At 36.7% G+C, this 18,202-nt stretch overlaps 1 protein-coding gene across 1 annotated transcript in view; it reads right to left on the reverse strand.

Moving 5' to 3' along the window:
- CCDC93 (coiled-coil domain containing 93) overlaps positions 1-18,202 on the reverse strand; it is a 52,043-nt gene that overhangs the window by 20,797 nt on the left and 13,044 nt on the right. Inside the window, exons 7-12 of the mRNA XM_062606309.1 lie at positions 11,969-12,069; positions 9,282-9,321; positions 7,764-7,856; positions 7,241-7,291; positions 6,142-6,228; positions 1,424-1,540 (exon numbers count right to left, since the gene is read on the reverse strand). Coding sequence (XP_062462293.1) covers positions 1,424-1,540; positions 6,142-6,228; positions 7,241-7,291; positions 7,764-7,856; positions 9,282-9,321; positions 11,969-12,069 — 489 coding nt within the window. The remainder of the gene's footprint in view (positions 1-1,423; positions 1,541-6,141; positions 6,229-7,240; positions 7,292-7,763; positions 7,857-9,281; positions 9,322-11,968; positions 12,070-18,202) is intronic.

The following is an 18,202-nucleotide window of genomic DNA, read 5'->3' on the forward strand; positions in this document are numbered from 1 at the left end:
ATATTTACCACTTAATACACTGTCATACTCTACCCTTCCAAAGTCTTTTTTCTTTTTTTTTTACGCAAAATAATTTAAGAAGAACGTACACTGTTTTTTCATGAAGCTTATTATTAAAGTTAGAAAAAAACAAAGAACAGGACAGGGAATTTGTCTTTCCAATTTCTTGTGCACAAGCTTTATTTCTATATCTTAATTTAAACTAGGTATTGAATGTTACTCACAGACTTCAAAAAATGGTTCACAGCATATGCTTTACTGAAAGGAGATTTGAGCTTTGAAGTGATAAATATCCTTAAATAAAAAGCATTATTGCACTGTTATAGAATACTTTATTCTCATTTTAAAAATAAATAAAAAAGTAGTCAGGTCTACTAGTGGCTGAGCAGGAAGGCTTAGCAGGGAAGGCTTTCAAAGCTACCATTCCTTTACCGCTGTTTGAAAGACTGAACCTATCACTGTCTCATAAAATGTGCCACACAGACACCTATCTTTCAGAGCCCACATACCACCACCATTTAATAGGAAAACACAGTTAAGATGTAAGGGGTTAAGACATTACTGACAAGAGCAGAGCAAAACAAATGAAAAAAACAGATGAAAGTTGCTGAAGCAGTGATGTATTTGACAGAAGTCATCAGCAACCATTTTTCCTCAAGTACTATTTGGGTTTTGGCAACCTCTGCCAATTACTGACTCTGATGCAGTATGTTTTCATCAGATTCTGCAAGCTAAAGATAGCATCACACTGATTACAGCAGTATGCATAATTAAAAGCCGCATTTTATTAATGGCATAGCTTTCCCACTTGTACTTTCCTGGGGTTAAATGGCAATAGCCTAAGTAGGCTGAAATACAGGAATTGTGGCTCTTGCTCGTCAAATTCAAGAGCCGTTCCACCCCCCTAAAACAAATGTGAAGATGTGAACCAAGCAGTGACTGTGCAAAAACACCCCCAAACAAACAAGCAAAAAAACCCCACCTTACTCAGTGAGACAAGCTGGCTCATACAAAGGGCAGGAAGTGATACAAATAATCTGTGGCATATTTTAGTGAAACTTGCTAAACTGTTCCTGTGAGAACAGCCCATTCAACACTACAGCTAACAAGTCAAATAAAGATACTACGTTTTTCTCCGAGGTATGCAAAAAAAAAAAAACCAACCAAAAAAAAAGTTAAAGCATGATTTGGTTAGCTAGCCCTCTTCTCACAAACAGGGCTATACAATTCTCTAATGTAAACACAGCCACATTGTCTTCATAATAAATGTGCAAGCAAGACGTTCAGAAATGCAGAAATAAATGTTCAGTATGACAAATTGATGGTACAGAAGACAGCTTGCAAATCTTTTCTGGATGGCAAAAACTTTGTGACCAACTACGTTTATTAATGTTTTCTTCTTTATTAAACACACAATACTTACCTCTTCCAGGAGTTTGTTTTTTTGCAAAATCTGCTTATTCAGAGATGCCACCTTCCTTCTATGCTGTTGGGCAGCTCCAAGCCTTTCTGGTCGTTCCTCAGCAGAAAGCTCAGATTGCTAAAACAAACAATAACAACAGCCTGATGGACCTCACACCATTACTCTTTGCTTCTTCAGTAGCTCAGAAAATGCCAAAATGGGACATACCTGTGATATTCCTTATCAAGAGCTGTTTCCCACTATACAACAGAAAGAATGACTTACCACTTTATCTCACACCAAGATAAGGAAGTGGCTGAACAACTGAATTATATCCCAAAGTTGACAGGTAAATTAAGCTAAAAATAAAGTCAGGTGCCCTGGGTGAGGTGGGAAATACTATAGTAAACTAGAAGAAATACATTTTTCACATGAGCATTACAGTTAAACCTGGCCTGGTACAGTCAGTTCTTAAACGGAAGAAATTACCAATATGTCAAAAAACCTCCTTAAGCAGTGTTATTTACTGAACTCGTTGTATCAGATGGGGAATTCTGCTCCATACCCCAATCAATAGATCTAGAACTTGAAAAATTCTATATTTAGATTTTGAAATACTGGCTTGGATGTATCTTTATGCTGTATGACAATGACATACTCAGCATGGTAGATACATTTACCACTCTAAGTGGTTTCTTTTTTTTTTTTTCAGTGTGCATGTGTGTACTGTTGACACTAGCCTTTGAAAACTACTCAATCCAGCATGCATTGCCAAGAAAGTGTCTCATAAAACATAATGAAGACAACCATCTGGACCCTGTTCTCTCTGAACTGTGAAAGTAAAGCTGCCAGAAACCTTCTTTACCAGGAATAGCATTCATAATAGAAATTGTGTATTCGTGGTAGACAATAATTAAATAATAATTGAAAACTGGTGATAGCTAGATGCCTACGTGATTATTTGCCTAAGCATTGTTTGTATCTTTTGGAAGTCATCACTTAAATACATCCATCTGTTTTGGTAATTTGCTTCATGCACCCAGACTTTTTTCCCAGTTAATCCATTTTCCAGTATTTTGCTAGAAAAATGGTTAATCTGTAAGTACTTCAGGTGCTAATATTTGCAGAGTCTGTCAAAGACTTCAATACCAAGTGCTTTTTTGAATATTTACCAAATGTTGGCAAGCACTACAATGTATAATCAGCAGAAATGTTACAAGAAGAATTAAATACTCCTCACTCATATTTGCTCCTGGTATCCACTCAAGGCAGATAGGTAAGCAGATGTTTCCTTAACAGCTTAATTTTAAATGAAAATAAGGGGCAAAACCTGTCTTCCTCTTCTCCGTTTTCTATGTTATTCATATCGAGAAGCAGCTTAATGATTTGTTAATACTCCTACATCCACAGAAAGAAAAGACCAATTCTGACATCTTAACCCAGCAATTCACAAACTTCCTTCACATATGTTAGGAAAGGAAAAATGCCTCTCAGCAGCACCTGTTAACACTGAACTATTCAACAAATAAACACTCAGATGTACTTAGTCCTCTCATTATGTAGCCAAATCACATTCCCTCATCATGTCATGCAATCTAAGATCCCATCCTGCTCACCATACATTCTGCCTATCTAATATGCATACCATGCAAATCAAGAAAACTGGAAATGCAAGAGAAAGAAACATCAGCTAAATCAACCCAAGACTGATCTTGCAAAAATAGTTAAAATCCATACAGTACAGGTTTGGTATGAGGAAAAGGTCATGTCTTAAGAAGTGGATTGTTACAGCTTACTTGAAATGGGAAATAACCATCACTGTAATACAGAGGTTTCTGAAAAAAAAAAAAAAAAATCCTTACGGACTGCAAACGAAAAAGCTAGGGTTAAACCTCATGCAGTCAAAGTGGGCCAAGGATCTGCTCTGCAGTGACACTAGAGCTTTAAAGTTACTGAGAAATTGGGTTCCAATTTCTGGAGAAAAATGCATCTTTCAGCAGAGAAGGAAGAAAACACAAATTATAGAAGCTACTTTGCTTTTGACAATACTGTTGTTACTTGGTCTCTTACTAGACTGAAACAACAGCTGCCTTTTGAACATAATGTAGGAAAGCTGTAGCTGAGCACTAGTGTATGACTGTTTATTAATTTGATACTCTATCTCAAAACAAGAACTTAAATTACATGTGATACATGGATACATCCTTCAACTTTGTTAGCACACACTATCCCCACCACCAACAGGTGTAGACTCGCTTCTGCATTCTTCTGCATTCCCTTCAACTGCTCAGTTGCCCTAAAAAGATATAGCCCATTCAAATAAACAAGACCAATTCTGTCATGGGAAATGAGGATATTATTGTTTAAGTTAAAACACCATATTAATTATGCATGAAGATCACTTATCTATGTCAGCTCAAAAACTGCTAGCTAAAATAAATGGCTAATTCTAGACTTAAAAATCCTGCCTCCCACTGTTCACATGTAAAAGTTTTAAATGGGAAGGCAGAAGGAAATATATGCAATTAATGTTATTCTTTGTAATGAGATTCTCTCACACACATTACTGCTATAAACTTTCCTATAATTAAAGAAAGAGAATTCAATCATTACAGAACTTCACATTCTTAAAACCAAAATACAACTGAAAACCAATGAAAGAGTATCTGTACAAAACCACAGACTTTGTAGCAGTAAATAATTTTGTTTATCTCTTCATATTCAACCATCTCCTACTAGCAAACAGATTTCAGAGGTTTAGGTCTGTCTCTGACTCCCTCATAACTGCCTCAATTGGAAGGCCACTGTCTGAAGCCCACTGGGAAAAAAAAAAAACAACAGTCTCCAAGGTTGGAACAGCTCATATCTGTTTTCAGTAAAGTTCCACATAAATCTTTCCGGTCATTTCAATGTAATTTGCTGACACCTTTCCTTGCCCCTTTCTAGAGGCTCAGGAACCCTCTGCATCTCACTTTATCACTGAGGGTTTCCTCAAACTAAAAAGATATAAAAATATCCAATTTAGTATTTTCCTTGAAAAACAACAAATAAACATATTAAATTATTGAAATGCTTATTGTATGCTACTTCAACTGGCTGTGTAGGGTGCACAGTATTCTCCAATGTAGGATTCTAGAAGCCCAAAAATATTCCGAGTCAACATCCTAAGATAGAAGCAACTCACAAACTACATTTAAAACTGTTGACGAGGATCCTCCTTCAGGCATTTTTGAAGGGGGTAATTTTGAGAGAGCACTTCTTGAGTTTTAGCATTCCCTCATTTTACTTTTCCTCCTTTTCTATTCCTAGCAAAACCACCTGTTATATATGACTATACTTGTAAATTTTCTAAAACAGTAAAATCAAAACTACTTTGAATAACTGGCCTTAGAGAGCTGCGATGAACAGACAGATAAAAGCCATGTTTTCTGCCAGGATTTTCAGGAAGTGAGGCACAAACTCTTCCCAGTTTACCCAGCAAGTTAACACAGCAGCAGAAAGAAAAGACAAATGCAGAAAACTGTATGCACTGACCTTCTGCAAAAGTGCCACCTTGTAAGGAAGGTCTTGGCACATGGCAACATCAGATCTAGAATTTTCTTTGCCAGGTATCTTCACTGGGGAATTATAGACTCTGGCAGACAAATAAGCACTGTGCTCTTCAGACTATGTATAGTTACAAGGGATTAAAACTATTGCAAGTCTATATATCCAAACACTGCTGATGCTTTAATAAACTGATAACATACGTAACTCTTTTTTCCAGGTATATGCATGCACACAGAGTTTTTTATGTTGGCCATATCTAATAGATCTGAAAAGCAAAACATTTTTTGGTTTGATGTGAATCAGTTCTTATTTTCCAGAGTATTAATCATTCTTCTACTATAATAGTCAAGGTCCTGCTGCCTTCTCTCAGAACAGAAGAAATATAACACTGAAATATGACCCTTGGGCTTCTGTTCTTCCATTCCCTTTTAATAAAGAAAGAACAAGAATTTGTGATAGACTACGTTAAGTTATAGGGTTTATCTCCCAAATGGGAAAGCTCCATACCTCATGTGTCAACAAAAAGAAAGAAATATGAGAAGACTATTGGACAAATAAGAGCTTCCTATAACTCGTATCTGGCAGTGATGTATTTTATATATTAATTGCTTGAAGAGCAAGATTTTCTTTTCACATTGCTGTAAAAACAATTACAGTTGAACACAATAAATGGAGCTAATAGGCACATTTAATTGCCTTGGATTCTAAAAGCAACAAAGTTCTGGTTTTAATACTAAATTCAGGACTAGAGACCCAAGGCATGACAGAGAATTGAAGCCCAGAACAAGTAAGAGCCCAGAGTCTGAAAATCTGCTTGGAGGAGGCCTAGACTTTTCTCTGAGCAGGACTACAGAACTTCTATGCTTAGCATTGAACACATTAAAATGCATTAGGAGTGTAGGTCTTATTTGAACAGGTATCAACCCAGGCCTTTCTTTGTTCATTAAAACATTTAATCAGGTGCTTAAAATCGAACACAATCCAGGAACAGGTACTAACACACTAAAAGCTTGTGAATGTTTAAATCTCATTGAAATACTTTCCTGAATCCTGACTGTACTATCTACAGCATATATGAAACAGTGCTGTTTCAAAACAATCATGAAAATTAAGTTCAAAACTTAAGGCCTAAATTAACAAGCTATCAAACACAACTTGGTAAGCCAAACACAATCAGGTAACACACTTACCTTTTCAGCATATTCTGACACTATTTGCTTGATCTCATCTGACTGGAGTCCAACAATCTGGCCAACTGTGCTTGCTGTCAATTTGCCCTGCAATGGTGTCAAGAAAACATTTGGAATTTTGCAACTGCTTGTGCTTTTTACATGGCAATTTCCCCAAGCTCCAATTTTAACAGAAATTACAAAACCTTCACACTGGGTAATAATCTCTAGCCATAAAAGACCGTGAAACATTCCACCCCCAAAAAACTTCACTGATGGAAATTCCCATTTACAACCTTTTAACAAACTTGAATTCAGATTTTCGAAAACCTACCTAATTCTATTCTGTACACTGAATTTTTCATGTGCAGTAATAAAACTATTAGACCACATTTGGAGCCAAACTATGACAATACAGATGTGTGAAAGAATGCACCTTTCAAATTGGATGCATGTACAAAAACAATCTTCAAGCAAAACTGAATTCTACAGTGGATTTCAGTAGAAAGCATGTCATCAACTTTGAGACTAGGCTAATTACCACCTTTGCTTCTGTGACTTCAGAATAAACAGAAACAATGTTGCACAACTGAATTTCTTCCCAGTCCTCTCAGTCAGGTTCCATTGTATCATCAACTACAACCAATTAAGAAAGGAAGATATGTATACAGTATTTTCAGTGTTTTAGACTAATGGTGGTATTTGTAAATATTTTTCAGTTGCTCTGAAAAACACCTGGAAATGAAAACAATTTTCCTTCACTCTTCCCAGTAAAATGATTACTCCTGTGGTTACCTTCACAAGATAAATAAAGATCAATCACACCGCATCTTGGGTAGCTGCAAAGCAATGTCTTTCCCCTAAAATTCTCCTTGCAGAAACGATTTTAAAGAGGCACTTATTTATATTGCTTTCATTATTTCAAGGCAAAAGATTAAGTCACCAGCCTCATAAAAATTACTGTCATCCTATTTCAACCATCTTTTCATGCACTCCCTTCATGATAATTTAAACACTGTCATTCCAAGATTTCAGACTCATAATTAACCCAATTTTAGGAATAATTGGCATAATCAACTATAATGTAAACAAAGCTTTATCAGTTTTAAGTGCTGTTTACCTCTTCTGTTGCCATTGCAGCCATTCCGGTCATCAGAGTTTTAATGCGAAGCTAGGGCAAAATATGAGGAATTACATATGATAATTTATCTTTTGTCATTTAACTTGCTTCTGCTTAGTGGCAAGGACACATATATACAATTAGTATCATATAATATGCATATTTTATTGCATGTAATAGCAGAGTAAGTCTACAAAAGTTAAAGAAGAGATGGCTGAAGTTACCAAATTTAAGGAAAATTTGTTATAGTAGTAAAGGTTCAGAGTATTCAGCTCCCACTGTCAACTAAAACCTGGCCTTTTAAAACCACTCAGATTCCAATGCAAAAGCACTGGTTTTGGTATTAAACATCAAATATTTAATGTTGGGCATTAATTTCAGGTCCCATATTCTCCTGTGAGTCAGAATCCTCACTTCAGCAAAGCTTAGTGATTTTCTCTCTTTCAAAGAAGGACTGTCCAGTGATAACTGATGCCCTCCCCCCACATCAGTAACATCAATGCCTACTATTGATGTGGCACACCTCTTCAGCAGCTTGAAGGTCATCTTCATCACAAGGCTCAGCTTTTCCTGCTGCTGCAAGCCCTGGAGGTACTGCAATTTTTTTATCTTCAGCCTTTTAATGAAGAATTAAGAAAATATATCTAGTTGTAGTATTCTAAAGTATTAAGGAGGACGGCAAGAAGAACTTTGCAACACAGCTGTTCTGTTTTTACTAATACATTTCAGCTATTCATGCTAACTGAAATGTAACCCCCTCCTTGATTTCACAAGAATTCCAGCTGTTCAAGATGGGTATCTAGCTTAATCTGGGCCAATCTGGGGCAACGATCCTTTATTACACAGCCTTCTGAGAGCAACCAACCTCACAAGACAATTACTTACCCCAAAATATAGGGGAAAGTGGTTGGGTATTTTCTAACGTATATCACATATATATATAAAATGTATTTTCTAACAATATCACAATCATACAACATCAAGTGTTAAATTGCCTAGTTCAGTGAGAAGAGTAATAAGAAGTGGTAACAGACAAACTTCTAGGTCACTCTAGTGCACCACCAACCTGAATAATCTTCCACTTCTGACTTACCGGAGATTTAATTTACACAGCAATATGATGACCATCTAATACACAATATTTCAAAGTCAGTAATGCTTTGAAGAAAAAAAAAAAAAAAAAATCAACTCTATAAAAGTCTACTCTATTAACTCTATATGACTGCAGTCTGGCAATTACTTTGAGGAGAAAAAGGTATGCCTAGATTGGAAAAACATCTCCATTTCTAAAATTTAAATGCTAGATTTGTCTGTGGACTATTGAGACAACAAAGAAGTGCAATGTCAATATACTCAATGTACTGCTGGGTCCACAACACACTTACTGCATTTCTTCACTATCTCTGTCTGTAATAAAAATTTGTAGCTAAAGTAATATCTGCACTGAAATAATAAAACTGCAAATACTCTGACAAGGACATTTTATGATTCCATAATCATCAAAAGCACAGCAAGGATGCTACTTTTCAAGAGGCACTATGATTTATTTATGACACGCTACCATGTTTCTCTATCACATTAAAAAACATGTTATGTAATAAATGCCTACAAAATTTCTTACCAAGCTGAATGGTTCTTTGAAAAAAAAAAAAAAAAAAGGAAAAACTCTAATGATCACATCATGGAACCTTTAGTTAAAAGTTACTCATTAAACAGACAGGATATGTCATTACCTCACATTAAAAACCAAAATCAAAACACCTAAACTCCCTTCCTTCTAAGCAAAAAAATAAATAAATTTTGCAAAATGCAATGTTTAATTACAAACAAAAGAAACCCTTTCAAAAAGGAGGTTAAATTGCATCTTTCATGGCATGCAGATTTTTAGTTCCAGTTCACCATTTTTAAGAGATGGTAATAATAGAAGCTGCAGCTGGTTACTGTTGTATTCCTTTAAGCTCTTACAGTAACCAACACTTCAGTAAAAACAGTGCAATTCTTCCCACAATTTGAGCATTTAAAAATTGTGTATTGTTTTTACCTGTTCCGTTTTTCCTGCTTGTCTGCTAAATCCGTATCTCCTAAAAGAACAATAACAAAATGAAAGACATTGGTTTTTTACAATGCATTAAGTTTCTTCAATTTTCAATGTAAGAAATGCACCAACAGCCAAATTCAGGTTAGTTTTGGAATACTTCAAATAAACTAAATAAGCAGGTACTGCAGCATACTTGAAGAATGATTTCAGCTTCATCTATTCTTTCCATTATGGTTTCCAAATCTAGACATTTCATGTTGTCTTATAATGCTCATGAAAGGAAAAAACAATGTTCTCTTTCCATTTGGAAGTTATTCCTAAGCTATTATTAGCTATATACAACTGAATACTGGAAAGGCTTCAAGAAATCGTCAATACAATCTCTACTCCTCAAAACATTCATGTTTGTGTGCTTTGATGAATTCGTAATTTCTTTCTGAAGCATGGCATTCAGAGCTTTAAATACATATTCAAATAGACTTCTTTACATCTGTTGGTTTGGTGGGTTTTTTTTGAGGGAGAAAAAAAAATTATCATTTGAGCTACGTTGTTATTTTGGAAATACTACCTTATAGAAAAAAACAGGTAGGAAGAATTTTAGATATGAGCAATCATCTTTGGCCTTACGAAGCACTAAAGCCATCATCAACACAGATGTGGAAACAAAAGTGATGCTCCTGACTAACTTACAGCTACAACTGTCACTCTTATTTGTCCGGTTCCTTAACTACTGCAGAAGCAGGAGCCATCTGGATGATAACCAAGAGGCAGTTTGGAGGAGAAAAAAAAATCCTCTCCTCATGATTTTCTGTGACTGCAGTCTACATGCAGTAAAACAATGAAAGGTTCACTTCAGCCATTTTAATTCTAAAAATTTTCAACTCTATTCCTAAATCTAACATTTAGGATTTGCCTTTTTCAGCAGCATTCTTGTTTCCCTAACAGTGTTGAAAACTGGAGAGTAATCCCCACTGCCCCCACGGATTTCCGGGAGTAATCTTGGAGTCCTTGTACTCTTGATAATTTATTACTAGGTTCACAGTAGACATACTATCACCTTCCCTAAGGGTTTCCGTCTCTACCAAAACATGTGAAGCAGATATTTGTGTATCTTACTACTGTGGTTTTCTTAGATGTTCTTTATTTTTGCACCATACAAAAAATAGTTTTCTGATCACGAGTTTTATGCTTTGAGAATTCATTAAGAGATCAATACCAGAACACATTTAAATCCAGTAATTATTTTCTTCCACTTCCATCCAATTAATGTTAAGCTCTTCATATGAAATAGATAATTGTATGGTCTTTCAATAAGCCCTGTCCTTTCTATCACGAATTTAAGTAAATGTCTTTCCAACATCAAATACCTCTTCTCCCTTTGTTTTTCTGCTAGGGCTCTGATACACTGTCAAGGTCACCTCCACAAATATTGACTCAAAGAGGTATTTTCCTTCCCCAAAGCTCACAATTTCTTGGTCATCTCATTAATCCCAAGCGACTTCTCATGTGTGTGTACTGATGCACACTATACAACAGTGTGTATTTTCTTTTTGTATTTTCAATGCCTCCTACTTTTTTGTATTTTCAATGCCTCCTACTTTTCTATTCTTATTTCCTCTGCCTGTGCTTCAACTCTCCATCATCCATTTTCATTGTTTTTTATATTAAAGATTTATCTTTTTTTCTCAGCAAAACCAGTTTTACTTGGGTCACAACTATTCCCCAGTACCTAAAGCTAAAAAAATTGCAAGAATCTATAAAAAAAACCCATCTTTCATTTATTTATATTTTCACACTACATAGTGATTTCAAGTTTTGCCTTAAAAAAAAAAAAAAAAAAAAAACCAAAAAAAAAAAAAAAAACCAAAAACCCCGAAACAAACCAAACCCTAAAATTACTCTAGAAAAATCATACACATGAATTCCCTTAAAGGTCATAAACTGATTTATACTTTTTTTGTTGAGAGATGTCTGTTGACACCAATATGGAGTAATGACATTGAAACAGTACAAGAACTACAAATAAACAGACTGGGAATACACCAGGACTTTGTTTTTCCATACCAGCTCTTTGGATTCCTATGGTGAGCACTTCAGAGGCAGCAATGACCTGATCTAAATCTAGATATTTCAGTAGGCATGTTTTCTGCTGAAGAGTCAGGAAAGAAATCCACATGCCAAGTAGAATAATCCCTGACACTATCACCAAATTACAAATTCCATTTTCACTGGGGAGGAAGGAATCTGACTCTAAAATGGATGAAGCAAATCAAGCCTAACGCTACTAGCATTAGAAAAATAGCAAGACTCATTTTTTTCCCCCACTTTCTGGGATTGCTCACAAAGAGGCAACACTGATTGACAGATGCTACCTAGAAGCATCATGAATTTAAGATACTTTTATGAAGCAAAGAACAAGTATGTTAAATAAAAAAACCTCAGCATAAAATCAGAACTTGGGCTCCCACTATTAAATAGCGCACATATGAGGACTGTCCAGTCCCCAGAGAATTTATAAGGTAAGCAAACAAAATCTGAAACCAAAGGGAAGTCTGAAACAGTTTGATTCCCAAGTAGTAGGGAAAAAAACCCAACCCAACCAACCCAAAAGCTACAATGCAAATTTTATACAAGATGCTTCTAAATACACACAATACAAACCCCACAGACAATTAAATGAAGCCTTTCACCTGCCATATTCCAGAAGTGTAGCATGAACCTTTGATTCTTCATCTAGCAGTTCTTCAGCTCCCTTCTGACGTTTATATTTTCTCTGGGGTTTGTAAACCTCCTGAAAGACAGTGAATGAATTCAGAGCTGGTAAAAGGCTTTTCTGAAATAAATAAGTTGTTATCTAGAGTGACATATATACCACTGCATGCTTTCCAGCTCCATATACTTACCCAAATAAACATCTTTCTCTTTTCGGAATTACATGATAAAAATCTCACTGAATTTACTTCTAAACAATTTGCTACAGGACATGTCTCTCCAGGCTTTAAAAAATTACAAATTGGTATTTAGCAACAAACATAATTTCTTCAACCATCTCCTCCACTATGTTTGAAAAAAAAGTGAAAAATAACATAATCAATATCTATTCAATATCTGTGATTTAGCTGATAATGCCAGTGTCTAGAAATGCACCTCCTTTACAAGTTAATACTGATTTGTAATCTCCGATTAGACACTAAATGTAATTATTACATTAAGTAATAATTACTCAATGATCACAGGTTACGATGGAGTTAAAACAGATATAATTGCAATTTAAGAACAAAATATCTTAAGACATTTGGTATTAAAATAATTTGATATCATGGTATCCCAAAGTGACCCTACTGCTGGACAACAGCCCATCAAATATAACAAGGGTTCACAACATTATTCTGTGCTGATAGAGCTACTTCTAATTTAAAAACAAAATGGAAACAAAAACGCCATTATCCTGTTAACACAGACACAACTGCTACAGCACTGTAAATACAGCCTATATTAAAGTACCTTTTTATAGATAGTATCTTCCATATAGATAACTGTGTCACTATAAAAAGTCTACACATACAGAACAACATTAGAGAAATTATTCTAACTCAGGCACAAAAAACCCAAAGCTAAACAAAAAATAACCAGCAATCCTTTCTCTGAGAGCTTTGGCAGATTAGAATTTGGAACCAAGACAACATTTACTTTGACTGGAATTATTTTCGCTGCTTGTTTGGTGAAAGATTAGGGTGCAGTGAGTCTGTAACACAACATTTCTGTTGCTGGAATACAGATCTTGACGTTGACTGAAGTCTAGTATTTAGTGCTATCCTGCTAGTACACATAGTAAAAAAAAAAAATCTAAACAAGAACCTGTGACCTCAAAGATTTATATTTTTTTTTTACTCCAGTTCATATTTTTTAAAAGTATTCCCCTTAATCAGTTAAATTACATTTTCTCTTCTCCTTTTCCTGAAATGAAACCGTAGCCCTTATCACAGCACAGGAAAACTTCATCATCGCCATCAAATAATCAGCATCAAAAAGGAACATGACCCTCTCTTCTGGTCTGTTCCACATTAATATATTTCAAATATATGAATTTTGAATAGATGAATTTAAAATATGCTTAAATATATTTTCAAATTTAGATTACATATATTTTTAAATTCATCTATTTTAAATACATTAATTTAAATATATGAACCCTTTGAGGGCCAGAAAGCTTAGGAGAAATACATTACAAAAGCCAAAATTGAAATGAAAGTTTGGTCTTTCCACATATACATTTAAATTCAGAAAATTGTATTCACACGGCACAAAAGGTTCAATGCAAGAAACTGCAAAGATTCTAAAAGAAAATAGAAAAGATTTTTTGCTTGAACTGACTTTTTGTACAAACACAAACTATTATTTTCAACAAGCAATTCCTACACCATAACATTGCCAAAATAGCTTTCAATCTTTTCAAAGGCATGTAATCCCAAAGTAGTAAGTGAAAATAGATAGTATTCCTTGGCAAGTGTCTCCTGAATTTGTCAGTTAGCTTTTGCAATTTTTACTTTATTTTTGATCTCAATTTCTGTCATCTTTGTTTTCAGGTATTAAATCTTGCTACATTTTTGATTGTCGAATGAAAAAAACTTTTCATGATCAAGAATCTCACACTTAATGTACTTTCACACCTACAGAAAAGCAATGTAAGTTATAAAAATAATTATAGCTTTTAGGATGACATTCTATATCATATCCGTACCATACAAAGTGTAGACATCATACCACAAACATTAATCTTGGCATCAGATAATTGAGTACTTGAACAAGACCACTGCAAAATCTCAATCCACTAGTCAGTCACCTTTCAGCAGCTATAGTTCCTTTTCCAATAACCATTACTAATATTTAATAATCCCTTTTCTAACCTTTCAGCCTGAGCATGACCATAAATCTCACTGTATTGTCCCCTTGAGGAGAAGAGGACAGGCCCTTAGACCAGTTATAATAATGAATTCAGGCAACAGAGTAATCTTTCAAACTTGGTGGTCCTCTTTTAGGAAAGTGGATTTCTCTTTCGATTCCAATGCATAATAGAAAAGTAACCTGCAACAGAGCCTTCATCTAATAGCTGCCACCTTTTTCCAGCTCCTATGGATATACTGGTAAGCTTTGCAGCTTCTCCCCTGAAAATTCACTTTGTTCTCCTAGACTGCACTCATGCCTTAATGCCTTAAGAGATCTCATTAACTAATCTGCCATTAACAAGTCAGGTGCCAGCTGTAGTTATAACAATAACAGATATAATTCTGACAGAGCTCATGTTTAAGAAAGAGGTGTTTGTCTAGCAATATCCTGAGTAATGATGTCAAAACAACAAACTACAAAACTTCATCTACCATGAAGATGCACCTAAAATCTAGAGATCTGTGATCCAGAGGAAAAGACAGAATACACCTTTATCAACCCTGAAGATAGATCAAAACTCGGGAGAGCAGCCATTTTGCTGAAAGGCAGGAGAGCTATTCAGAGCTATTTAGACAGGGCAGGCAAGTAGTACAAAATACTATCAAACTTTTAAGATTGCATCCCACATGGCATCCTTGTCTCTAAATTGGAGAGACATCAATTTGATGGATGGACCACTTGGTGGATAAAGAACTGGCTGGATGGCCGCACCCAAAGAGTTGTGGTCAATGGCTCAATGTCCGGCTGGAGACCAGTAACGAGTGGTGTGCCTCAGGGATCGGTGTTGGGACCAGTCTTGTTCAACATCTTCGTCGCTGACGCGGACAGTGGGATTGAGTGCGCCCTCAGCAAGTTTGCTGATGACACCAAGCTGTGTGGTTCGGTTGATACGCTGGAGGGAAGGAATGCCATCCAGAGGGACCTTGACACACTTGTGAGGTGGGCTGATGCCAACCTCATGAGGTTTAACCATGCCAAGTGCAAGGTCCTACACCTGGGTGGGAGCAATCCCAGGCACAGCTACAGGTTGGGCAGAGAAGAGATTCAGAGCAGCCATGAGGAGAAGGACTTGGGGGTGTTGGTTGATGAGAAAATGAACATGAGCCGGCTTCAGTGTGTGCTTGCAGCCCAGAAAGCCAACCGTATCCTGGGCTGCATGAAAAGGAGCGTGACCAGCAGGTCGAAGGAGGTGATCCTGCCCCTCTACTTTGCTCTTGTGAGACCTCACCTGGAGTATTGTGTGCAGTTCTGGTGTCCTCAACATAACAAGGACTTGGAACAAGCCCAGAGGAGGGCCACAAGGATGATCAGGGGACTGGAGTACCTCCCGTATGAAGATAGGCTGAGGAAGTTGGGGCTGTTCAGCCTGGAGAAGAGAAGGCTGCATGGAGACCTCACAGCAGCCTTCCAGTATCTGAAGGGAGCCTATAGGGATACCGGGGAGGTACTCTTCATTAGGGACTGTAGTGACAGGACAAGGGGTAATGGGTTAAAACTTAAACAGGGGAAGTTTAGATTGGATACAAGAGGAAATTCTTTCTTGTAAGGGTGGTGAGGCAATGGAATGGGTTGCTCAGGGAGGTTCTGAATGCTCCATCCCTGGCAGTGTTCAAGAACAGGTTGGACGATGCCTTGGGTGATATGATTTAGCGTAAGGTGTCCCTGCCCATGGCAGGGGGGGGTTGGAACTAGATGATCTTAAGGTCCTTTCCAACCCTAACTATTCTATGATTCTATCTTGTTTTCCTCACTTTCCATTATCTGTTTCATTATTGGACCCTGAAAATGGAACTGTTCCCTTAGCTGCAGCAGTAGACACATGCATATCCACTCAAGGACCATGACCTATGAATTTTATAGTAATAGCCCTAATATAACAGGTAAGTGAAAACCAATTAACTAGCTTCAACCACCAAAGACACACATGATTCGGCATACATGTACCTGCTTCACTGTTGCCATGTCATTCTCTTCAAGCACTAAAAAGCAATTCCAGAAAACATGCAGATAGATATGTAAAGGAAACCCAACTAAGCACCATGGGACTTTAGACAAGCCATTTGAATGGACCCGACGTTTACTACATAACTGCAAACTCAAAGTAGATTGCATTCCTTCTTTTCAGAAAAGGTCTCACAAATAAATGCATTAATAATACAGGGATCCCTTCATCAGTGTTAATCAAGTATCTTCTGTATGCTTTCAAATTACACCAAAAATTCTAGGTACTGATGTCTCATAACAGCATTGTTAATACTTTGTCTCTTCAGTTACAAGGTTGATATCAGCCACTTGGACACAGAATCCGTGATGCTATTAAAGACAATGCACGTAGAAAATGGACACATTTTAATCACTTCAAAAATTAGGACAATTATTCTGAAAGTTGAAAATAAGCAGATGCTCAATGAATTTCAAGTGCTAATTGATCCAACACACATTTGGAATTTGCTTTCTTACATAGATTTGCATTCTCTCTCAATTTAAAGGGTTATAAAGGTGCACAAACAGAACAATAATAGCCATTCACAAGGGAAGCTAACTTGTAAAACAGAAAACAGATCTCACTAGGAAGACATGTATTGCTGGCTGGAGCAGAAGATTCGCTCAATATCTGCTAATAATTAAAAAAACCAACCAAACCATGGGGAACAACACTCAGAGATTGTAATTGAAAATTTAAAAGCAAGAGTAATTACACAAATAGATTAACAAGGGATTTGCATTGGTCATCACCTGGAGACTTTCATAGCAATGTTTTTTTCTATAAACATACACTGTAATTCAACCACATATTAGGTTCAATAGCACTCACGTCATTAATATGAAAAACCAGCTACCTCGAAAACATGACAAAAGAGTGAGATGACTTGTCTGGTCTGTTATGTAAGCTATCATACAACTTCTTATATTGACACTTAACACCTATTCCACGGATGAAGAGTGCAGGGTGTCTAGCTAGAGCTATCTGAAGTTACAGAACTACATAATGGTTGAAGTTGGAAAGGACCACCGAAGGTCATCTAGTCCAACCTCCAGACTCAAGACAGGTCACCTAGAACACACTGCTCAGGATCGTGTCCAGACAGATCTTGCCTATCTCCAGGGAAGGAAGGAGACCCCACAACCTTTCTGGACAACCTATTCCAACACTCAGTCACCCTCACAGTTCAGGTGGAACCTCAAATTTCATTTTATACTCACTGCCTCTTGTCCTGTTCTCTGGCACCACCAAGAAGAGTCTGGCCTCATCCTCTTGACACTTTCCCTTAGGATACTTACATGTATTGTACGTGTGCAAGTATCTGTACACCCTGACCCTTCTCTTCTCTGGGCTGAACAGGCCCAGCTCCCTCAGCCTTTCCTCATATGAAAGATGCTCCAGACCCTTAATCATTCTAGTGGCTTCTCATTGGACTTGCTCCAGGAGCTCCTTATCTCTGCTGTACTGGGGAGCCCAGAACTAGATGCAATACTCCAGATGAGGCCTCACCAGGGCTGAGTAGAGACGGAGGATTACCTCACTTGACCTGCTGGCAATGCTCTTCCTGAAGCAGCCTGGGGTACCATTGACTTTCTCGTGCACAATGGCACACTGCTGACTCAGGTAGCATTGATTTTCTCAGAAGCATGGGGTTTCCTATCTACTGAATAGCCTTGGAAGTATCCCGTTCAAAACTCACCAAGATTTCTCATACCTTCTGAAATGATGGCCTGAGAATTTATCACGTGGTAGCTACGCATCTGAACTCAGTGCTACAGTCTACGTATTTTAAATGTTACTCCCTGCAGTGTTCATGAACAAGCGTCCAAAAAAAAATACAAAATGTTTATTCAAGATTTAGAAGAAATGCATCTGAAGAGGTAGAACATTTCCCATATATTAGGGAATCACAAGAGGTGATACCACATTTCCCAACCAACATGTGCTACTTGAAGAAAGTATTTTCAAAGTAGGGTATTTCCACTACTAATTA

The sequence above is a fragment of the Pezoporus occidentalis genome, unplaced genomic scaffold, assembly GCF_034315485.1.
Source record: "Pezoporus occidentalis ecotype Australia unplaced genomic scaffold, CSIRO_AGI_Poc_V1 ctg12, whole genome shotgun sequence".
Classification (NCBI taxonomy): domain Eukaryota; kingdom Metazoa; phylum Chordata; class Aves; order Psittaciformes; family Psittacidae; genus Pezoporus; species Pezoporus occidentalis.